General features: G+C 37.7%; 1 protein-coding gene across 2 annotated transcripts in view; it reads right to left on the bottom strand.

Moving 5' to 3' along the window:
* The window catches only part of Mre11 (MRE11 double strand break repair nuclease), a 61293-nt gene that overhangs the window by 30739 nt on the left and 5789 nt on the right, over positions 1–24765 (bottom strand). For both annotated transcript variants that reach the window (XM_090343035.1, XM_090343033.1), the window contains exons 4-13: positions 24318–24478; positions 19693–19780; positions 17650–17791; positions 16391–16505; positions 15133–15318; positions 13494–13665; positions 12322–12402; positions 10390–10516; positions 4905–5005; positions 3070–3243 (exon numbers count right to left, since the gene is read on the bottom strand). In XM_090343035.1, coding sequence (XP_090199161.1) covers positions 3070–3243; positions 4905–5005; positions 10390–10516; positions 12322–12402; positions 13494–13665; positions 15133–15318; positions 16391–16505; positions 17650–17791; positions 19693–19780; positions 24318–24478 — 1347 coding nt within the window. The remainder of the gene's footprint in view (positions 1–3069; positions 3244–4904; positions 5006–10389; positions 10517–12321; positions 12403–13493; positions 13666–15132; positions 15319–16390; positions 16506–17649; positions 17792–19692; positions 19781–24317; positions 24479–24765) is intronic.

Here is a 24765-nt window from a genome sequence, read left to right as displayed (position 1 = left end):
TCTATTTCCAATTAAACACTAGAAAACCAGAAGTGGTGCTGTGACTCCAAAGGTATGGCAGTAACCTGAGATGAAGAGCTCAGGGGCAGCGCCCTGGCCCAGAGTTCAAGTCCCACAACCAACCAAAAAAAGCAACAACAGAAACAAAATAACAACAACAAAAAAACAGCAATGTGGGTGGTATCACAATTCCAGACCTGGGACTTTAGCACAGATATATAATAACAAAAACAGCTTGATACTGGCACAAAAACAGGCCTAAAGACCCATGGAACAGTCTAGAAGATCCGGGAACAAACCCATATACTTACATCTAATATATGACATGTCTAATATATGTATCTAATATATGTATGTCTAATATATGTCTAATGTATGTATGTCTAATATATGACATGTCTAATATATGTATGTCTAATTTTTCCTAGCATCTTTGTTGAAGAGGCTGTCTTTTTTTCTAATATAAACATTTGACTTCAGACACATATGTAAAAGATTTAATTTGGTTCCCTTCTGTCACCTTGCCCTAATATCAACTAAAAACAGATAAAAAAAAATGTATCAGGCCTGAAATGTTGAAATGCTACAAGAAGGAGTAGGAAGAAACATCAGAACATACTGCCATAGGCAGGAACTTTCTGAGTAGAGTTTCAAAGACTCAGCAAACTAGATAGAGAATTGACAAATGGGATTATATAAAACTAATCAGTTTATATACATTTAAAGACACTGTTATTAAGCTAAAATGGTAGCCTACAAAATGGGACAAGATCTTTACCAGCTATCCACTGACAGAACATACAAGTTCAGGAATTCACTCCCCCGAAATCAATAACCTAAGAAAAGAAGCTAAATAGAGACTTCTCAGAATAAGCAAGAATGGCCAATAAACACATGAGTAAATACTCAATATATGTGGGCATAAAGGAAAAAACATTGAAATTCCCTGTCAACCTTGTAAGACTGGTCATAATCAAAAATATGAACAGAAAATGCTGGAAAGGATGTAGGACAAAAAGAGCCCTAACATATAGTTGATGGAAATGTAAACTAGTAAAACCACTCTTGCAGGCAGTTTGAAGATTCCTCAAAAAAAAAAATAAAGCACAGAACTACTCTCTGATCCAGCAATCCTACTCTTGGGCATCTACCCAAAATATTAAAGTCAACATGTAGTAAAAATACTTGGACATCCATGTCCATTGTTGCACTACTACTCGTGATAGCCAAGATAATGCAAACAGCCCAGGTGCCCTATAACAGATGAGTAGGTCAAGGAAGTGTTCATATATACAAATGGGATTTTATTCATTTATTAGAAAGAATTTGAAAGGAAATGGAGGGATCTACAAAATTTATATTAAGTGAATAGTGCTGTCATGCTCATAGACACAAACAATACATATTTTCTCTCATCTATGGTAATTATAAAACACAAACATAGATGATAACAAAGATAGGGCTCTATGTATATTCACACAAACAAAATGACTTAAGGGTGCTATACTTAGGGGATGAGTCCAATGCTGCAACTTTTTTTTGAAAACTAACAAACCGTTTGACCAAATAAATACCAGGAATCTGAAATATTTGAGGGGGAGAGGTGGGAAAGGGCTACATGAAGAGGACCACAAAAATGGAGGAAGGGTAAGCAATTACAGTCATTTATATTCAGGGCACACTTTGTAAAAATTGAACTATGTAACCCTCAGGTAGGGATGGGATGGGGAGACAATGAAGGAATGACATCAATTAAAGTTCATTGTATTTGTAACCTGATCTGAAACCCCTTTATACTATTTAACATATATATATATTTTTTTTTTGACCATTCTTGGGGCTTGAACTCAGAGCCTGGGCACTGTCCTTGGGCTTTCTTCAAGGTTGGTGCTCTACCACAGCACCACTTCCAGCTTTTCTATATATGTGGTAACAAGGAATCGAATCCAGGTCTATGTGCATACAAGGCAAGCACTCTACCACTAGGCTATACTCCTGGCCCATAAATACGTTTTTTGGTTTTTTTCAAATCTGTCTTGTCTATATGCCAACACTCAAAGTAACTTAATTGTTTAAGTGTCAAACCTCACAATACGAAACACTAAGATTAAACTACACCCCCCGAACATACTAATCTCTACCTCACTATTTACTTATGAGAACTCCCCAGCGTTGAGTTATACTCTCTTAGCTCTTGATACAGACTGTCAAGCTGATTTTCAATAAAGCTGCTCTAACATAATCATTCCATCAGAAGTATCTTTATTAATGACTAGTTTCTCAAATAACTGCTAATCTGAAAAATAAAACATATGTATAAATGCATTTGATTATCCTTGGGAAGGCATCATGTTGACATAAATACAAAAAAGTTTTTGTTGTTGCTTATATTTGTGAACCATCTATCCCTGTACTTTATTTACTATTCTACTAAAATATTCAATCTCTTTCTTAAAAAAAAGATTTTGAAGAGCAAGTTAATACTAATATTCAAAATATTAACTTTTTTCCTGCCAACATACAAATATTTTCTCCATGTCAATATCTTTTATTTTCCAAGGTTCATTTTAAGTCACTCTCAGAATCTACCAAAGATACTTTCTAAGGAAACAAAATTAAATTTGTTCAGTATCAATCTGATGTAAGACTGTTTTAGGTACTTTCTAAATACGTCATCAGTCAGTCATTTTCTTTATATAGACTTTACATCTATCTGTATGTATGTATGTATGTATGTACGTATGTATGTATATGAAGAAGCTGGATAATTAGAGCAACTACATATTGGTTCATCAGAAAAAAAAAAAAAAAACAGATCTACTCTTATTTATTTTTGGTTCTGGTCTTGACACTTAAATTCAAGACCTCAGTGCTGTCCCTGAGCTTTTTTACTCAAGACTATAACACTCTACAATTTGAGTCTTAAGGACTTCCTTGCCCAGGCTAGATTCAAATCATTACCACCAGACCTTAGCCTTGAGATTACAGGCACGAGATTCCTGTACCTGGCTCAGAACTATTCTTGAGATTTGTCTGAATGGAGCTAAAATATCCAAAACTTTTACTTACTTCTTCATCAATTTTATCTTCTAGTGCATCAATGTGGCGCTCTTTAAGAAATCGTTGGGTTTTTTCCAATTGGTATTTTACCAGTTCTTCAATGGCATCTTTTTCTTCCTTGTCCACAAATTCTTGTACTGCCTCTCCCATCCCTCTTTCTGTTAGTAATGAGAGCTGAACATTCTGCTTGAGAGATATAATGTGGTTAATAGGAGCAGAAATAATAACTTTCTATAAAATAATTGCAGATTAGCAAGGAAAGTTACAGAGTAATGTAATCAGAGAAAAAGAAGAGCTGGACAGCATATAAACCTAGAGATAAAAATTAAGGGTCAGGTAGGGGTACGGCTCACACCTGTAATCCTAGCTACTCAGGCGGCTAAGATCTAAGGATCAAGGTTCAAAGCGAGCGCAGGCACAAAAGGGTCTCAGACTCTTATCTCCAACTGACCTCTAGAAAACAGGAAGTGGGGCTTGGCTCAAGTGTAGGGTGGTAGCCTTGGGCTGAAGAGCTCAGGGACAGTGCCCAGGCCGAGTTCAAGCCCAATGCATCACAAAAAAATTAAAGTTCAGCCCGGCAAGGTGGCTCACGTTTGTAATCCTAACTACTCAGGAGGCTGAGATCTGAGGATCAAAGTTTAAAGCCAGTCCAGGTACTAAAGACTGTGAGACTCTTATCTCCAATTAATTACTAGAAAAGTGGAGCTGTGGCTCCAGTGTTAGGGCACTAGCCTTGAGCTGAAGAGCTCAGGGACAGTACCTGAGCCCAGAGTTCAAGTCCCATGTCCCACAAAATAAACAAACAAACAAACAAAGGGTTAGAAAAAGCAAAAGCAAACAAGGAAAAGATAAGTCCAAGAGCAGTGAAAGTATAGAAGCCTGAATGGTTATAATTGTAGTCTAGAAATGGCCAGTGATGATTAAGAGACTAAAGCTAAAACCATATTAGCAAAACAATTGCCTCTAAAAATGTCCATATATTAATCTCTGAAACTTGTGAATGTTATAGGGCAAAGAGTAATTAAAGTTGCCAGTGGAATCAAGGATGCTAATCAGTTCATTATAATCAAAATGATCCTGAACAGAAGGAGAAGAAGAAGTGAGGAAAGAGTCAGAGAGTGATGTAAGTTGTAGAAAAAAAATGAAATACACTGGTGGTTTTGAAGATACATAAAGGAGACCAAGAGCCAAGAAACAACTCTCTCAGAGCTACCCCAAAAAAGAATACAGTTGACCTGTGACCTTGATTTCTATAGTTACGATTCACCTGGTAGATTTCTGATATACTGAATTAAAACAAGCTAGGCACTGGAGGCTCACACTTGCAATTCTAGCTAAAACTCAGGAGGCTGAGATCTGAGGACTGAGGTTCAAATCCAGCTTAAACAAGGAGGTCTGTGAGATTCTTATTTCCAGTTAAACACCAAAAAACCAGAAGTGACAGTGTGGCTCATATTAGTAGAGCCTTGGGTGAAAGAGCTGAGTTCTCAGACACTGAGTTCAAGCCTTATAGCCCATTCTTTAAAAAGGGCAGTGAATTTCTGCAGTTTTAAATAAATGTAATTAGTTAGTTTTTGTTTGTTAGTTGTTTTTTTATCAGTTGTGGGGCTTCAATTCTGGGCCAGGGCTCTCAGCTCAAGGGTACCACCCTTGAGCTTACCAGGTTACATCAATATTTTATATTAAGCATCTTTTCTTGAAATACAGTAATCACAGATGAATACAATCAATGTCACCCTACTTTATAGAATCACTGTGAAGATTCATTTTACTTATCAGTTTTACATTTCTTAAGATCTGTTACTGTCTGAGCTATTTGCTCAAAAGGTAAACTAAGACATTACCTTCTCTGCTGTTTGAAAATACTGTTTTACGAGATCTTCCACCCTAAGAGTTGTTCCTTCCAAAGGTTTTGTGATAAGTTTCCCAAAGTTGATCTCTTCTCCTAGGGAAAAAAATAATCCATCAAAAATATCAGCTTCTGATATTCAGCAAAGGAGCTAAAGCGGAATAAACAAAGCCTCTTCAATTATTGGTGCAGAAAAAACTGGACAGCCACATGCACAAAACTAAAAGTTGATCCCAGCCTGTCACCATGCATGAACATGAACTCAAAATGGATCAAAGACCTCAATATCAGACCTGAAACTGCTACGTAACAAAGTAGAAGAGACACTGGAACTCAGAGACACAGGCAGGAATTTCCTGAACAGAGTCACAGGATCATAACAGACTGGAGAGTCTCTACATATGGGACTACTTAAAAAAAAAGTTTCTGTACAGCTAAAGATATACAGCCAACCAATTAGGAAAAGATATTTACCAGCAATACATCAGACAAAGGCTTAATATCCAATATCTACAGGGAACTAAAGAAACTAATTCCCTCTAAACCTAACAAGCCAATCACTAAAATGGGCCATGGAGCTAAAGAAAGGTTTCTCAGAAGAAGAGATAAAAATGGTAAACAAAGGGCCAGGAGTTTGGCCTAGTGGTAGAGTGCTTGCCTAGCATGCAAGAAGACCTGGTTTTAATTCCTAGGTACCACATACATAGAAAAACTGGAAGTGGTGCTGTGGCTCAAGTGGTAGAGTGCTAGCCTTGAGGAAAAAGCTCAAGGCTCAGCCCCAAGTTCAAGCCCCAGAGCTGGCAAAAAAAAAAAAAAAAAAAAAAGAAATAGGAGGAAATGCTCATCATTCATAGCCATAAAGGTAGTGCAAATAAAAACAACCTGAGATACCGCCTTACCCCAATCACAATGGCCAATATTCTGAATTCAAACAGCAGCAAATGGTGGCAGGGATGTGGAGAAAGAGGATCCCTACTACACTGCTGAAAGGAATGTAAACTACTACAACCATTTTGGAAAGCAGTCTGGAGGTTCCTCAAAAAAACTAAACATAGGAGCCAGTAGTTTGGTGCCGGGGCCTACCGGCAGCAAATTGGGGTTCCTGAAATAGGGGGCAGGGACTGGAAAAAATAGAAGAGAGACAAACACATCGGTCTGGGAGGTCTGCAGCCAGGTAAAAACTGCAGCCTCGTTTATTCTCAACTCCAGGCTTATATCCCTTCTTGAAACCAGGGAACTTCCAGGTGTTACATTCATATGGTAAATCTCAGGTCATTTAAACAGAATAAGGCCAGAAAACAATAAGTCAATAAAGCAATTGTCTGATGCAAATCAAGGTACAGTTTGATTCCACTCTGGCTCCCAACAGTTTGGCCTAGTAGTAGAGTGCTTGCCTAGCAAGCATGAAGACCTGGGCTGGATTCCTTGGTATCAAATACATAGAAAAAAGCTTGAAGTAGTACTGTGGCTCAAATGGCAGATCACTAGACTTGAGGAGAAAAAGCCCAAGGACAGTGCTCAGGCACTGAGTTCAAGCCCTAGGACTGACAAAAAAAAAAAACAATAAAACAAAACAAAACAAAAAACACTAAACTTAGACTTACTCTACAACCCAGCCATACAACTCCCAGGCATCTACCCTGAGCAACATGACCCAGTATACAATAAGGACACATAAACATCGTTCATCGTTGCACTGTAGCCAATAGCCAAGAGATGGAAACAACCCAGATATCCCACTACAGATGAATGGATTCAAAAAATGTGATACATATATACAGTGGAATTTTACATAGCCACCAGACAAGATAAAACAATGGCATTTGCTGGGAAATGGATGGAACTAGAGCAAATCATGTCCAGTGAGATAAGCCAAGACAGAGACAAACCCATCTGATATGCAGGTGTTAGATCTAAAACTGGACAAGACAAACTAAACAAGACTTCAGATGCCTCTATCCACTGAAACCAAAGGAAGAGGGAACAACTCATATGCTAGCAATAAATCACTAGAAAACCAGAAATGGCAGTGTGGCTCAAGGGGTAGGGTGGTAGCCTTGAGCTGAAGAGCTCAGGGACAGAGCTCAGAGTTTAAGCCCCATGACCAACCAAAGAAAGAAAAAAAAAGGTAACTGGGCTCATGCTTGTAATCCTAGCGACTCACGAGGCTGAGAGCTGAGTAACTGGTACCAAGCCAGCCCAGAGAGGCAAGTCTACATCACTCTTATCACCATAAACTAATATCTTAAATACCTAAAACAATCCTGAGGTAGACATTTGCTATTCCTATTATACAAATGAGAAAATTAAACAGACAAATTATTAATTTGCACAATGTCACACAATGTCACACATATAGTCAAGTGACAGAGATGGCAAAAATGACAAAAAAAAAAATGCTTTCAATATGACATACAAGAGTGACCTTGAGCCAGGCACAGTGACTCATGCCTGTAACCCTAGCTACTCAGGAGGCTGAGACCAGAGGATCACAGTTCAAAGCCAGCCCAGGCATGAAAGTTCCTGAGACTCTTATCTCTAACTACCAGAAAACCAGAAGTGGCTTAAGGGAAAGGGCAGCAGCCTTGACCAAAAAAAAAAAAGAGTGACATTGTTTCCACAGAGCAAAGAATCACAGGCCAAAATTCAGAAAGGATAGAAATGAAATGATTAAAGTACTGTTGTTTTCTTTCTTTCTTTTTTTGCCAGTCCTGGGGGTTGAACTCAGGGACTAGGCACTGTCCTTTAGTACTTTTGCTCAAGGCTAGCACTCTGCAATTTGAGTCACAGAACCATTCCCAACTGTTTGTGGTACTGATGAACTGAACCCAAGGCTTCCTGCATGCTAAGCAGGTACTCTACCACTTGGCCACACTCCTGGATCTATATTTTGTTTTCATATGAATGTTATACTACTGGTGGTTTTTTTGTTTTGTTTGTTGTTGTTGTTGTTTGGGGTTTTTTTGGTGGGTCATTTTTGTGTGTGTGTGTGGGTCATGGGGCCTGAGCTTGGTCTGAGCACTGTCCCTGACCTCTTCAGTTCAAGGCTACGGCCCTAACCTTGAGCCAAGCCCCACTTCCCATTTTCTAGGGGTTAATTAGAGATAAGAGTCTCAGATCCTTTTGTGTCTGGGTTGGCTTTGAATCTTGATCCTTAGATTTCAGCTTCCTGAGCAGCTAGGATTATAGGTGTGAGCCACCACACCCAGCTGCATGATGTTTGAAAGAGCTGACAGGACGCACAATTAGAGTAAATCATTATGAAGAAGCAATTAATTAAAAATGAATGCAAAAAAGAAAATACAATTTTATGATTTCTTTCCTCTAGAATTAGTATATACCATTATATTTAGCTTCATGTGGGATTACTTCAAGTTGAATTCTCAGGACACTTAAATTTCTATCACAATTAGATAGTAAAAATAGAAACCACCCATTAAAACTATTTGTAAATAGGATTATGTTTCCATGAAAATTCTTTTACCATCTGACGAAAAGAATTTCTATGGTTAACATATCAATATTGCTTATGGAAAAGCACTAGTTTAGTTGACATTTTATAAATGCTAAACAGGACATTCAGTTTTTATGAAATTTAACCAGAAATTACTTAGCCATCATAAACATTAAACAATATAATACTTCTTATTTCAGAAGTTTCAAGTGCTGTTAAATACTGTGTACTCAGTGTCAAAAAACTAATGCAGGGCTGGGAGTTTGGCCTAGTAATAGAGTGCTTGCCTAGCATGCACGAAGACCTGGGTTCGATTCTTCAATATCACATACATAGAATAAAGCCAGAAGTGGTGCTGTGGCTCAAGTAGTAGAGTTCTAGCTTTGAGAAAGTCTAAGGACAGTGCTCAGGCCCTGAGCTCAAGCGCCAGTACAGGCAAAAAAAAAACTAATGCAGCTGACGTAGTGGCAAACACCTGTAATCCTAGCTACTCAGGAGGCTAAGATCTGAGCATCAGATTCAAAGCCAGCCAAAGCTAGCCCAGCACAAAAAAAGACTACAAAAAAGCTCCAGGGTTGGGTGGTAGCCTGGAACTGAAGAGCTCAGGGACAGCACCCAGGCCCAGAGTTCAAGCCCCATGATCCACAAAAAAATAAAAAGCAAAATTGAGAGCATATTTTCTGAACACAAACAATGCATGGTAAGCCAGAGTGATGGCTCATGCCTATAATCCTAGCTACTCAGGAGGCTAAGATCTGAGGATCTCATCCAAAGCCAGCCCAGGCACTAGAGAACAGGCACTAAAGAATGTCAGACTCTTATCTCCACTTAGCTCCAAATAATCACTAGAAAAGGGGAAATGGTGCCACAGGCTCAGGTGGTAGCCTTGAGCTGAAGAGCTTAGGGACAATGCCCAGGCCCAGGGGTAGGGCAGCAGCCTTGAGCTGAAGGTCTCAGGGTCAGTGCTCTGGCCCAGAATTCAAGCCTATGACCCCTCCCTAACCCTCCCCCCCACTACAAAAAGCAGTAATAAGTGGTAATTATTTCAAGTAATATCTAAAGTCCATGTATGTTTTTGCTTTATCAACATTTGTGTTAAAATGACTATTTATAGAAGCCTTTTATATTTATTCAGTGACATCCACAAGCTTAAAAAATGAATGCTGTTGGCAGTGGCTCACACTAGTAATCCTAGCTACTCAGGAGGCTGAGATTTGATAACCAAGGTTCAAAGCCAGGCCAGACACAAAAGGACCTGAAACTCTTATTTCCAATTAACCTCTAGAAAACAGGAAGTAGGGCTAGGATCAAGGGTAGAGTGGTAGCCTTGAGCTGAAGAGCTCAAGGAGAGCACCCAAGCGGAGTTCAAGCCTTATGACCCAGCCAAAAAAAAAAAAAAAAAGAAAAAGAAAAGAATGCTATGGCCAGGAGTGTAGCCTAGTGGTAGAGTGCTTGTCTAGCACACACAAGGTCCTGGGGGTTCAATTCCCTAGTATCACATACACATTAAAAAGCTGGAAGTGGTACTGTGGCTCAAGTAGTAGAGTGCTAGCCTTGAGAAAGCCCAAGGACAGTGCACAGGCCCTGAGTTCAAGCCCCAGGACTGACAAAAAAAAAAAAAAGAATATTATGTAACTTGAGAAGATAAAATATTAATTCCAACTGGTTTTGTCCAATATTTTAACTAAAACATTTTCCATTTTCTTTTACCAAAAACTGATTGATATAAACTGTAACAGCATTCTAGTACTTTTATTATCTTTAAGTAGTTGTAAAAGAATACCATTCAGCAAAGCAACTTATGAATATAGTAGGTCCTGTTCAGTGTCACCCATTTCAACATTCAATCATCCCTCTCAAAACACTCCTTCCCCCACTTTTCTTAATTTTGTAGGATTTTTTTTTAAATTTATTTTTGCCATTTAACAAAGGGAAGGAGTAGGCCCAGGGTAGAGGGGTGTTGACAATGATGAAGGACTGGCACAGATCAAGAATATTCTTTAACTTGTAAAAATAACCAGCCTACCTGTTTTTTCCTTTTGTTCTCTATGCCTGAAAAAATGGATAATATCTTTTGGATTAGCTACCCGATCCACAAATTTCTGGCTAAATCGAAGAACATTGAAAGGTTCAAATCCTCCAGTATAGTCCACCTGGAAATACAGAGTAACTTATGAAATATAAAAATCCACAATCTATTTTTTAAATATTCCTATTCTCTGATACATTTAACTTTATAGTTAAATACATACAAATTTAAATTAATTTTCTTTCTTTTTTTTTGCCAATCCCTAGGCTTGAACTCAGGGCCTGAGCATTGGTCTTTGACATGTTTTGCTCAAGGCTAGCCCTCTGCCACTTGAGCCACAGTGCCACTTCCGGCTTTTTCTGTGTATGTTGTACCAAGGAATTGAACCCAGGACTTCATGCATGCTAGGGGAGCACTCTATTCACTATGCCATGCTCTCAGCAGAAGATTTTGTATTTTTAAGCTTCTTGGATGATGCCAGTGTCACTGGTTTAAGGATTCACATTCTGAGTATCAGGCTTTTTAGGGGACTCTGAATATACACATCAACAAGGTCTAAAACATAGAAGTCAACACTCTATAGGACTTTGTTCAAGCCACATGCCACAACATGGCTAACAGACAGGAGAAGGAAAATAAAATGCAGTGAAAATCACCGAATTTCACACTGAGAAGCATTTTTCTTTCTCTTTTTTTTTTTTTTTTTTTACCAGTCCTGGGGCTTGAACTCAGAGCCTGGGCACTGTCCTTGGACACATTTTGCTCGAGTCTACCACTTTGCCACTTGAGCCACAGAGCCACTTCTGGCTTTTCCTGTGTATGTGGTACCAAGGAACCAAACCGAGGGCTTTGTAGATATTAGGCAGGTATTCTACTACTAGGCTATGGTCCCAGACCCTGAAAAGCAGTTTTGTTTTGTTTTTTTTTGCCAGTCCTGGGCTTGAGCTCAGGGCCTGAGCACTGTCCTTGGACTTTCTCAAGGCTAGCGCTCTACCACTTGAGCCACAGCACCACTTCCGGCTTTTTTCTATGTATGTGGTACCGAGAAATCGAACCTGGGTCTTCATGCATGCTAGGCAAGCACTTTAACCACTAGGCCAAACTCCCGGCCCCTGAAAAGCACTTTTAATCACACATTTAATTAGAATGGCCTGAGGATTAGCATGGAAGTGAAGAGTTCAGGCTACACATTTAAATTTAAAAATAGAAAGCTTTGTTACTTAAATTTTAAAAAAGTGAGAAGTTAAATGACATCAGCAGTGTCAGGGAGAAAGAAAAGGTTGCAATCATAAAGTGGGCAAGCCACAGAGAAGTGGCATTTGAGCTGCCTTGAAGGAGTTAGAATGTATGAAAGAAATAAGAATGTATAATATATGTATAAAAGAATGTATAGTATAATGTATAAGAAATAAGAAACCAGGTATATTTCAAGGAACTACAAGAAGCCCAAGGTAAGAGAGAGCAATAACAAAAGATGATCTCAATGTATTAAATAGAACAAACTATTTTAAAAATGACAAAATTCAAATACATTTATTGTTTTGTATATTGTATAGCTCAAGTTTTTTGTTGTTGTTGTTTTTGTTGTTGTTTTGGTGGGTCATGAGTCTTAAACTCTGGGCCTGGGCACTGTCCCTGAGCTCTTCAGCGCAATTTCCCTACACCTGGGCCTGGGCGTTGACTGTTGAGTTCTTCAGCTCAAGGTTATGTCCTACTCCTAGAGCCACAGACCCACTTCCTGTTTTCTAGTGATTAACTGGAGATAGTCATTCAGGTTCTTTGGTGCCCCAGCTGGCTTTGAACCACAGTCCTCAAATCTCAGCCTCCTGAGTACCTAGGATTACAGGCATGAGCCACCACACCTGGCACATTACTATTTTTTAAAAACCTTCATGTAAACTGTACATTGCTATATAGTTTAGAACTTACTCGTAGTCGTATAAGAGGCTTTTCTGGCTGTTCAGAATTTCCTAGCCGTTCTCGTTCAGCACTTTCAAGCATTTCTTCAATCTTAGAATAAAAATAAAGATTAAAAACCACAGTATTAACTGCAATTTTAAATGGTCTACATAGTGCTACTAGTTATACTACAGAAAATTTCCACTACATTCATCTTTACTTCCCGAATGACTTATAAAATCTTTCAAATTATATTGTTTTGTAATTCTTCTATTAATGCCATTCCTTAAAGTAAAATTTCTTTTTTGGGGGGGTGGAGGGGTGGGGGGGCCAGGCTTGGGGGCATGAACTCAGGGCCTGAGTACTGTCCTTAGGCTTTCCTCAAAGCTAGCTCTTTACCACTTGAGCCACAGCACCACTTCCGGCTTTTTCTAGGGTCTTCATGCATGCTAGGCAAGCACTCTACCACTAGACCAAACTCCTAGCCCCTAAAGTACAATTTCTTAACAGTGTGGGAATGTGGCTTAGTGGTAGAGTACTTACTTGCCTAACATACATAAAGCCCTGGATTCAACTCTTCAGTACTGCATAAATAGAAAAGGCTGGAAGTGGCCCTGTGACTCAAGTAATAGTACTAGCCTTAAGCAAATGAAACCCAGAGATAGTGCCCAGTCCCTTAGTTCAAACCCCAGAAACCAGCAAAAAAAAAAAAATTCTTGAACGTTTTTCAATGTCTATAATGTATCATTTGACTACAATAGGGGCCCCAGACTTTCTACATTAGAAAGAACATGGGAAGGGAGACATGGGTTTGATGTTGAAACAAAGGGTGCAGAACATTTGGTTTGCGATACCTTAAGTGAAATGGGTGCCTAATGAAGATGATTACAGAGGGTAAATTCCAACATGTCCTCCCTTCAGCTAATAATGATTTCATCCATACAATGAACTAATTATCACATTAGGATAAAAAAAAAAACAAGAGAAACTTAAAGAAGACTATAATTAAAGTTTTCCCGTTCCTACATTCCTCTATTTCAGTGACATAAAATATTTTTCCCACAAACTCATTTATGCAAGAGTGGTCTTACTGGTCTTATGAAAACATAAACATAAAGACTTCTCTTCACTCTACTGAATCATTAAGTAAAAGTAAATAATTTCTCAACCAAAGTAGATCTCATTAATTTTAAAACAATTACCTTCTCCAAACAGAAACTTTGTATGGCTTGGGTTACTTTAGGATTATCTGGGTTAAAAATGTCTGGATGATTAGCAAGAATAATATCCTCCATAAAAAATTGCCGCACTGTGTGAAGAGGAATTTTTTGCATATTCATTTTCCTCCCTTTAATACGCAGCAAACCAACATGTCTGAAACGGAGACAGTAAGGCAGTGTAAATTTCCTTATGAAAATACACAGGGTACTTCTTGCTTTGTTTCTAAAACTGTAGTCCTGTCATTATCACAGGGGAAAAAAAAGTCAGACATTCTGTTTCCTCATCTAACAGAAGTCCAAAATTAGGATGGTCAGCATGACCCCACTTTTTCTGCAGCCTCTAGGGAATCTATTATCTCTTCCAATATCTGATGGCATTTCTTAGTTAGGGCCACATTACCCAGCTCTCAGCCTCCTCTTTCTCTTTGTGTCTGTCTGTTACAGTCCCTTGAGATCTTTCTTATAAGGGTTAATTGTTGTGTTTAGGACCCATCCAGATAATCTGACACAAACAGCCATGCAACTCCTATCAAAATGTTTACCTCAATCCTCTTTTGCCACATAGTATTCATAGGATTGAGGGATCTGGAAATAAATATTTCTTGGGAAGGCACATGTTTTTACTCCAACACAGGAGCCAATATTTGAGCTAGCGCTTTAATAGTGAATAGAAATTTGCCTAATTGCAGAAGGTCAAGGCAGGAAAGTCTAGGGCCCTCCCGGGAGCCCAGAAGTGCTTGTGTTAGATGATCATGATAAAGAAGTCAGGCTCTAACAGTAGAGAAAGAACAGTGCATAAGTGGCAATTCACCATATGTACAGTCTAAGTTTTGTCCTGCAGAAAATGAGGATGGTTCAGAATCAATCACTATTCCCAAATGCTAGCATTCCCTTCATTTCAAGAACATGTTCCTTGCTACAGAACCTGGTGCCAACACTTATGCTGCCAAAAGCTAATGAGCTCACATTTAGGAAGCAAATACCAGGTTGTCTCTGGGATCACCAGCCCCACTCTAAAAAGTTTAGTTCCTATATTGTACTGACTATTCAAAGGGGTTCTACCATGGTGTTTCATAGGTGCCTATGCAGCTTTTAATCAGACTTATTATTCATTTTACTCTCACTTTTTTGATCCCTAATACTCCCTATTTGAGAATTCCAGTAAGCTGGGTTTTTAAAAAATCTTTATTCACAAGTGTACTTCAGTATTACTTACTTCTAATATTCTCTTTTCCCTCCCCTTTTCTAAGCACCTAAGTTTTAAAATTACAAACATGTGTGTTTGTAGGCATATTTGATCCCTATATGATTATCTTTTAAGTCTAGTATTCACATGAGAGGAAACATAGGACTCACATCCAATGGAACCCAGCTTACTTTGCTTAACATGATCTCCAACTCTATCTGTGTAATAAAAAAGACAGCAAGACCAGACACACACACACATACCACAACAACAACAACAACCACCACCACCACCACCACCACCACCAAATCTGGGAAAGGAAGAAAACTAAACAAATAATCAAGCTTTATAAATAAACCCACTGTGTACTGCCTGTATCTTGAACGTAGGGGATTACCAGCAGGTTACTATTGTAAAGATTTCTTTAAAACTTACTTCTTCACAGCTTCTCCTGGAGAAAGAGAAGTAACCACTGAGCTGCCAGGTTGCGATACATAAAAGAGCTGTTGTTCATTTTTGGTTGGAGCTATTTTACACTCATGTTCATGGCCCCAGATAATAAGATCAATGAAGTCATCCAAAAACTGTTCTGGAATGAAGTTAGTACTTCCGTGTTTACTCCTATACCAAGATTTTAAAAGAAATAATATAAATTCCTAGACATAGAAAAATATCATATTAAGTAAGTCTACATAAATCTTTCCTTCTTCATCCATTGTTAATCCACCTTGGTCCAGAAACCGCCCAAGTGTTTGGTGCCAGTTCTTGACCTTCAGGAATTTACAGACATACAAAACACAATCAAGTAGAAGACCTAAATAATAAAGCAACACATTTTGCATTTTAGGGAAGATCATAAAGGTTTCTGCAGAGGAAGAACACCCCCATTTGGTCAAGTCAAAAAAAGATTTGTCAACAGTAAAAGCACATACTTACCTAAAGATATACCATGAAACAAAACACAAAATCAAAGTAAGCTGCACCTAGAAGTGTTGTGGTATAAAAATAATCATTTTCAAGTTTTGAATTATTACATTGCTTTTATTACTTTACTATCTTTGTATATATACAACATATATAATCTTTACATATATCATAGTCATATCTAGATGTATAATTTTGTTATGGGATCAATATATATGTATGGGCTGGTTCTGAACCATGGTTCTTAGGTCTTAGCCTCTTGAGTAGCTAGAATTATTGGTGTGAGCCACGAGTGTCCAGCTTCATTGTTATTCTTATGCCGCTTCAGCTAACATCAAACAATCTTACAGATATTAACACTAAAAATGGTTTCTGAATGAAGTAACACAAAGTAAATCTTAGTTTCGTCTAATCCTGCACTGACAATCTTAAATAAATAAAGCCAGGGCTGTGAGTCTGGCCTAGTGGTAGAGTGCTTGCCTAGCATGCACAAAGATCCGGATTAGATTCCTCAGTACCATCTACATAGAAAAAAGCTGGAAGTGGTGCTGAGGCTCAACTGGTAGAGCTCTAGCCTTGAGAAAGTCCAAGGACAGTGCTCAGACCCTGAGTTCAGACCCCAGGACTGGCAAAAAAAAAAGAAGAGGAGGAGGAGGAGGAGGAGGAGGAAGAGGAAGAAGAGGAAGGTCATTTTAAAATGACTGAACTTAAAAACTGATTTGGGAAGCTCAATACTTCAATCAAAACTATTCAGAGAATACAGTTTTACCTGTTCTGATGAATCACAAACAAGTTAAACCATGAGTTCTCATCTTCTTTTGGTCTCAGCATTGTCACTTTTTTATTGACAAACATTCTATAGAGCCTTTCATCTGGAATGGAACCTGAAATGCACATTGTAGTAGTTCTACATTATTTTCTGTTTGGTTTTAAAAACAAACATATTCTGTTTCCAAATTATATGTTTCTCAAAAGTATCATCAGGGCCTGGAGTGTGGCCTATTACCACATACACACACAAAAGCCAGAATTAGTGCTGTGGCTCAAGTGTTAGAGCACTGGCCCTGAGAAAACTCAAAAACAGTCCCCAGGCTCTAAGTTCAAGTCCCATGATCAGCTAAAAAAAAGTATTATATTTTATTGTTCGAAGATAGGACTGAATTCTAGAATAGTTTAAAATATCATTTGGCTGGAAGTTTGGCCTAGTGGTAAAGTGCTTGCCTAGCCTGCAGGAAGACCTGGGTTGAATTCCTTAGTACCACATAGAAAAAGCCAGAAATGGTGCTGTGGCTCAAGTAACAGAGTGCTAGCCTGGAGGGGAAAAAAAAAAAAAAAAAAAAAGCCCAAGGCAGTGCTCAGACCCTGAGTTCAAGCCCCAGGACTGGCAAATAAATAAATAAATTAAGTAAGTAAGTAAGTAAGTATAATACTATTCATAAATGCATACTCAAGTTCTTGTGAGAAGGTGTTGTATCCAAAGAACACTTTTTCTAATATGCAGTGATTCAAACTATTAAAAGTGTTTTGGGGGGTGAGTTGGGGATAAGAGATACTGGTATTTTGAACTTGTTTCATGGTGTTTGTTTTCTTGTTTTTCTGCCAGTCCTGGGGCTTGAACTCAGGGCCTGAATACTGAGCTTCTTTTGCTCAAGGCTACCACTCGAGCCACAGAGCCACTTCTCCCACTCTGCAGGCTTCCTGATTAGTTTACTAGCTATGTCCTTTGCCATACAAAAGCGCTGCAAATTATTCTATAATTAAACATTCAAAAAAAAAAGCTCCAAACAATAAATAGCAAAAAAAATTTTTTTTCACCAAAGCTGCAATTAAAAACAAGTAGTAACAGCTATTGGTCCTTATAAATACTTAAAAATAATTTTAACAAAACATCCACTTTTTGTCACTAATAAGGAATGATCAGATTTGGTCCACTTTTTTCACATGGCTATAAAGTTACCTTAAAAAGTTAATCTCATAATTGTTTAAACAATTATCTATAGACAAAACAGTAAAATAAAGCCATCTTACCTAAACCATATAGAGCAATTTTTGTGCTTCCTTTTTGAAGCAAAACTGGGTTAATGTCTATCTTCTCCACAGACATTGAACGTCCAAAGTGATTTACAAATCCAGCACAACTTAAAATATCCAAAGCACAGAGTGCATCTGCCTATACAAAGTGATAGTGTACATAGAAAAGTAAGTGACATGCATAACTATCACATTACTTATTAAAACAATACATGCTATAGGATACATATTTCTTTCTTCTGGTTTTGTTGTTGTTGTTTTGGTTATAGGACTTGAACACTGTCCCTGAGCCCTTCAGCTCGGGGCTACCACCCTACCCCTTGAGCCACAGCACCACTTCCAATTTTCTAGTGGTTAATTGGAGATGAGGCTCACTGACTTTTTAATGCCCAGCCTGGCTTTGAATCCTGATCCTCAGATCTCATCCTCCTGAGTAGCTAGGATTATAGGTGTGAGCCACCATACCCAGCTTAGGATACATATTTCTTATGCCCGAAATAAGAATATTTTAAGTTTGGAGTCCTTGGATATCAGAGCATTTGGATAGAACTTACAAACTAAACATCCTAACTGAAATTCAAACCGTAAAAATGATCCAAAATCCAAAACTGCTACTGTTTAAGTAGCAACTTTCAGGTTTTAGAGCACTGTGGATATCAAGTTTTTGAATTAGGAATGTTCAACCTGTTTTTACATACGTGTAGCCTAAAATAATGTCCTAATCCAGACCTACAACTGAAATTACATACCAAAGAAATGCCAAGTTAAGATCTCATCACAAATGCAGTAAAGTCCTTTGAAATAATAAGTTAGTTTCTATTAAACTGGGAAGGGAATTAGAGATAGCTAATGACTTAGAACATTAATGACTAGATGAGACAAAAAGTTAAAACTGAAGCCAGGTACTGGTGACTCACGCCTGTAATCCTAACTACTCAGGAGGCTGAGATTTGAGGATCAAAAAGGCACAAAAGACCGTGCGACTCTTATCTCCAATTAACCACCAAAAAATTGGAAGTGGTGCTGTGGCTCAAGTGGTAGCCCTTCACCTGAAGAGCTCAGGGAGCGCACCTTGGCCTAGAGTTCAAGCACCACAACCGACAAAAAAAAATAAAAAAGTTAAAACAGTTTAAGAATTAGTCTTACCTGCACATCAAACAGAATATAATTCTTTATATTTTTTGCCAGTCCTGGGGCTTGAACTCAGCGCCTGAGCACTGAGCCACAGTATTACTTCCAGCTTTTTCTATATATGTAGTATCAAGGAATTAAACCTGAGTCTTTGTGCATGTTAGGCAAGCAGTCTACCACTACGCAAACTCCTAGCCAGAATATGATTCTTAAATTTAGATTTTAAAATGTTCATGAAGCAATCTTTTATCTTTTTTTTTTTTTTTTTTGCTTGAACTCAGGTCCTGGGCACTGTCCTTGGGATTTCTCAAGACTACTACTCTACCACTTGAGCCACAGCACCATTTCTGGCTTTTTTCTATGTATGTGTTACCGAGGAATCAAACCTGGTTCTTCATGCATTCTAGGCAAGCACTCTACCACTAGGCTAAACTCCTGGCTTCCATTTCTTTTTATTGTACTTTATAGAAACTTTTTTGCTGTTTTTCTCAAATCTGGCCCTCTGTCACTTGAACACTTCCAGTTTTAATTTTTTTCTAGTTAATCAGAGAGATAAAGAAGTCTCATAGATTTGTCTGTCTGGGCAAGCTTCCAATCTCAATTTTCAGATTTCAGCCTCCTGAGTGAACAAACATTTCTGGTGAGATGTTAGAGAAAAGCATTAGTAAACCGAAGGGCACTAGGTAAATCCTACTCCTGGCTATTAAATGCTAAACTCAAGCTCCAGTGAAATAAAGAAAACTTTATACATAGTTTACATTTTTAGAAAATCTGAAAAGTGGCATAAACGCTTATGTTAATGACAACATAAAATCAAACTGACTGTAAACTCAAAAATAGAAGAATGTTTTCAACAAATAAATTGACCACTTGTAAAATTTCAACAAACTATAAGAAAGTAGGACCTACTCCTGTAGGATCATCATGATTGCCATGAATGCTAAATACAGGAATTGAAATGTTGAGATTGCCATCCTGGTAGTTCACCCATGGAAACCTTAAAAAAAAAAAAAGAGAAAAGCTTCTATAAACATGAATGTAATAAACAGTACATAACATCCAGATTATAGCTTTACATTTTTAGGGTATATTAAGTAATTTTTAATATGTGGATATATCTCAATAACCATCATAATCTATTAAATGTATTTCCATTATCCTAAAACTTTCATTACCCCACTTCCCAATCAGTCATCCATAATGCCTGGCTGGAGAGAACCAATAAGTTTCATTTTCTCATTATACATTGAGTGTGTCCTTTTAAGAGTTTAAAACAGATGTAATATAATTATATTTTGCATTAGGGTCTACTGTCTTTCCTTCTCCATGTTTTCCTATTTTTCCATATTGTTGTTAAGAATCAGTTATGCAGGGCCGGGAGTTTAGCCTACTGGTAGAGTGCTTCCCTAGCATGCATGAAGACCCGGGTTCGAGTCCTCTGTACCACATATACAGAAAAGCTGGAATTGATGTGGTGGTTCAAATGGTAGAGTTCTAACCTTGAGAAAACCCAAGGACAGTGCTCAGGCCATGAGTTCAAGCCCCAGGACAGGCAAAAAAAAAAAAAATCAGTTATGCATTGTTTGCATTACTGAATAACATGTCATTATATGAACATATCACAATCTTTTCATCTACCACCTGTAAAACTTTCAAGTATTTTCCAGAGCTTGGATACTATGAATAAAATAGGTAAATAAACCACACAAATCCGAGCAGATACATTTCAAGTCCCTTAGATAAATATGTAAGGGAAATGCTGAATTACATTGTAAATGTATGTTAAAAAGGTCAAAACATTTTCTGAAAAAAATCTGCCAACCCATTTGCCAATGTCTGTCTGTCCTTCTTTCCTTCATTTTTTTCTTTTCTTTTCTTCTGTGTGTGTGTGTGTGTGTCAGAGAGAGAGAGAAAGAAAGAGAAAAAAAGAAAGAAAGAGTCTGTGTTTGTATCCTGGGGCTTGAACTCAGGGCATGGATGCTGTCCTTGAATTTTGTTTTGCTCAGGGATAGCACTGTGCTCCATTTGAGCAAGAGCCCTATTTCTGGGGATGGTTAACTGAAGAAAATAGTTTAATAGACTTTTTTGCCCAAGCTGTCTTTGAACTGAGATTCTCAGATCTCAGCCTTCTGAGGAGCTAGGACTACAGGTATGAGCCATCACTTCCCAGCCTAAAAATACATTTTTACCATTCTACCACCTTAAAAGCCAAGGATGAGATGTTCAAGTTATTATACATGTTTTCTAACTGTTTGTACCTTTCAAAATGTTTAATGTTATCTATCTATTAGAACTGATAGTTCTGTAGTGACATCACATTTAGTTTCTGCTAATTACTGCTATGGAATAAAATAGATTTATTGTCCATTTGGTTATCTTTGTTTTCACTGGTTTAAATTTGGGGCTCCATGTTTTTCTTTTTTCTTTCTTTTTTTTTTTTTAGTGTAGCTTTGGAAAAAAATTATAGGCAACAATTCATTTCAATCAAATTTTTAAGATATCTTAAAAATTATTATAGCTGGGAACCAGTGGCTTATGTCTGTAATCCTAGCTATTCAGGAAGCTGAGATCTTAGGACAGCAGTTCAAAGCCAGCTGAGGCACTGAAGTCTGTGTGACTCTTATTTCCAATTAACAACCAGAAAACTGGAAGTGGCATTGTGGCTCAAGTGGTAGAGTGCTAACAATGAGCTGATTAGTTCAAGGACAGCAGCTAGGCCCAGAGTTCAAGCCCCAGGACTGACCCCCCCCTAAAAAAAATTATTATAAAGAAAATTTTTTAAAAATCAATACTGATGTTTAGGAATTACAAAACAGAATAATATAACTGACTATAGGGACAATAACAGTCTCCAAAATATTTTTTATTTTTGTGTAAGAATTTTCTGTAGAGAGGGAAGCCATTAACACATGTACTTTGGAATCCAAATGACCTAGATTAACAATCCCAGCTATCACCACTTCCTATCCAAACAATTTAACCTTCTACTTATTCTTGCTTCTAAACATCCAGCTCTATGGCAGCTAATGCTAGCAGTTTCTATTACACATTTTCAAAAATGTATCTCTACATGCTTAAGAATACATTTTCTTCCTTCTTACATAAATGGTGGTATCACATAGATTTCTATATCCTCCTTTTATCACTAAACATACTTTAGATATCATATACCATAGCAGTAATCTCTATAAAGAGCTCCTTTTTACATTGGTTTACCTATTTTCCTATACAGAGTAGTTAAGTAGAAGAGGAAGTTAAACAGAATTCAATACAAGACAAAGTTATTTATAATTCAAAAACAAAGTAAAAACTGTAGATGTAGTTCAGTAGAAAACTATTTGCTTAAACTATGCAAGGCTCTAAGTTCAATCCACAGGACTCCTCCATCCAAAAAGAAAGAAAGAAACAAAGAAAGAGAGAAAGAGAAAGATAGAGAGAGACAGAGAACAAAAGAGAAAAAAATTCAGTTGGGAAAGAATGGAATACAATGATTGAAAATCAATAGATAAAGTTTTTCAAAATTGTTGAACTAAAATTAAAATGTGAAGTAGAAGAAACAGAACTAAATCCACAGCTACATAAGACTGTAAATGGTACAGACAAAGAAAGTCTTAATAATTACTTTAGTCTTTTCTTATGACAGTCACTATTCTACTCAATATTCTTATTACCTCAATCTTTACAACTCTTTAAGACTGGCTTATGCCAGTTCATAAGATAGGATTGAGGTAGAATGGCTTAAGTGACTGACTCCATCCAACTAGTTACAAAACAGGTATTTTAACAAAGAACAGCCAGTCTGCCATTTTAATTACCATGTTTCACTGCCTTTCCAACAACTATACTCACAGTGAACTCCTCAAAAGCAATAAATTGCTCACTACTTACAGAGACACCCCATTACAAAAATTGCCATAAACTATTTCAGAAAGAGCAAAGTACCTAGGAATGGTGGTATACAACTATAATTTATGCCTCTTGGGAAGCGGAAAGAGGACCTTAAATTTGGGCAATGTAGTGAATCTGTATCTCAAAAAAAGAAAGTAAAAAAGGACTGGCTCCGTGGTTGAGGCTTGTGTCACGTATGTGAGGTCCTAACTTCCATCCCAATTTAGAGGGGGAACGGGGAAACATAAAAAAATAAAGAAAACGGCAAATATGTCTGCAGGTCTGTTGGAGTGGAGAAAGCTGTTTTAAAACAGAATATACTTTAAAAATAAGATAAATGAAAAGAAAACATAAGACAAATGTTTAATGTTACAGAAATCTTTTAGAATTCTAAATAAAATTGCCAATCAAGAGAAAAGTTAAAAATGGATATTTCTTGGGCCAGGAGTTTGGCCTAATGGTAGAGTGTTTGCCTAGCATGCACAAAGACCCGGATTTGATTCCTCAGTACCACATAAATAGAAAAAGCCAGAAGTGGTGCTGTGACTCAAGTGGCAGAGTGCTAGCTTTGAGAAAAAAGCCCAACAACAGTGGTCAGGCCCTGAGTTCAAGCCCCAGGGCTGGCAAAAAAAAAAAAGTACAAAATCTTAACAACTTTGCCTCCTAACGTAATTGTTTTTTTTTTTTTTTTTGGTTGATCTGGGCCTGGGTGCTGTCTCTGAGCTCTTTGGCTCAAGGCTAGTGCTTGAGCCACATATCACTTCCCTAACATAATTTTTTAATGTTTTTCCCAAAATATTAATTGTATGATTGGAACTTATTCTGACATTCCTCCCTCTAAGCATGGGCTAGACTTAGGTACTCACTTCTACATGGAAAGGGAAAAATAACTTTACCCTGAATAAACCAGGGAGTTACCCCCTCAATCAAACCATCAATGTTAAACTTCATCAATAAAATCTCCTATCCATGTCATACACCCACTAATATAATCAAATAAGCCTTTACTTCTGTGACACTTCCCCTATTTCCCCTCATATCCCACAACTGCAGTGTACAGAAAACCAAAGAACATAAAACAGTTGAAAAGTAACCTACACAAATACTTCACCAGGGGCCAGGAGTGTGGCCTAATGGTAGAGTGCTTGCCTACCATGCACGAAGACCGGGGTCCATTCCTTGGTATTACAAATATAGAAAAAGCTGCGAGTGGTACCGTGGCTAAAGTGGTAAGGCTCTAGCCTTGAAAAAGCACAAGGACAGTGCTCAGGCCCTGTGTTCAAAGCCCCAGGACTGGCAAAAAAAAAAAACAAAAAAACCTATTTGTAAGAAAACACATAATCTCTAGTATTAAATACAAAATAACACAATGGTACACAGAAAACGCAAAGAACTACATTTAATATGAAATCAGCCTATAGGGAAGGCTTAATGGTTGTTAAAGTGTGTATGTGGGGGGAGGGAAATAGGGACAAAAACATAAGAAGGGGTATCAATGTGTGAGAAGTAATGCACCTACTATTTGGTGAATGTAACTGTAATCCCTCTATACATTACCTCGATAATAAAAAATAAAATGAAAAAAAAAGGGTGTATGTGTATCACAAACAAATTACACTACCAATTGAGTACATAAATATACTTACTTACTAAAACCAAAGTTGACTGACTGATCACTGATGATCTCAAACTGCACGGGACGATCACCCATGCAGTATTTTCTTAGCAATTCAAGGCAGGTATGCAATGTTTTTCTTGAGGGCTTATTTTCATGAAAAAGATCACCACCTAACAGAATGAAATCCACCTAATAAACAGAAAATGGTGTTAAAATAAAGTTTCAAAGGCAAAAGAAAGAGAATCAAAGAGAAACTATTCCCAAGCATAATCTCATTACATGGGCTACTGGGGTAGGAGGATGATAAGGCTTCTAATGCCCTTGTATAGAGAAACCTAGTCTCAAATCTTTGCTTCCAGAACAATACCAAAAAAAAAAAAAAAAAAAAAAAAATTTAAGCCAGGCAACTTGTGGCTCAAGCCCCTAATCCTAACTACACAGGGGCCTAAAATTTAAAGACTGTCATTCAAAGACAG

The sequence above is a fragment of the Megascapheus bottae genome, chromosome 12 (assembly GCF_031878675.1).
Source record: "Megascapheus bottae isolate mThoBot1 chromosome 12, mThoBot2.hap1, whole genome shotgun sequence".
Taxonomy (NCBI): Eukaryota; Metazoa; Chordata; class Mammalia; order Rodentia; family Geomyidae; genus Megascapheus; species Megascapheus bottae.
This window is presented reverse-complemented; position numbering and strand designations above follow the sequence as displayed.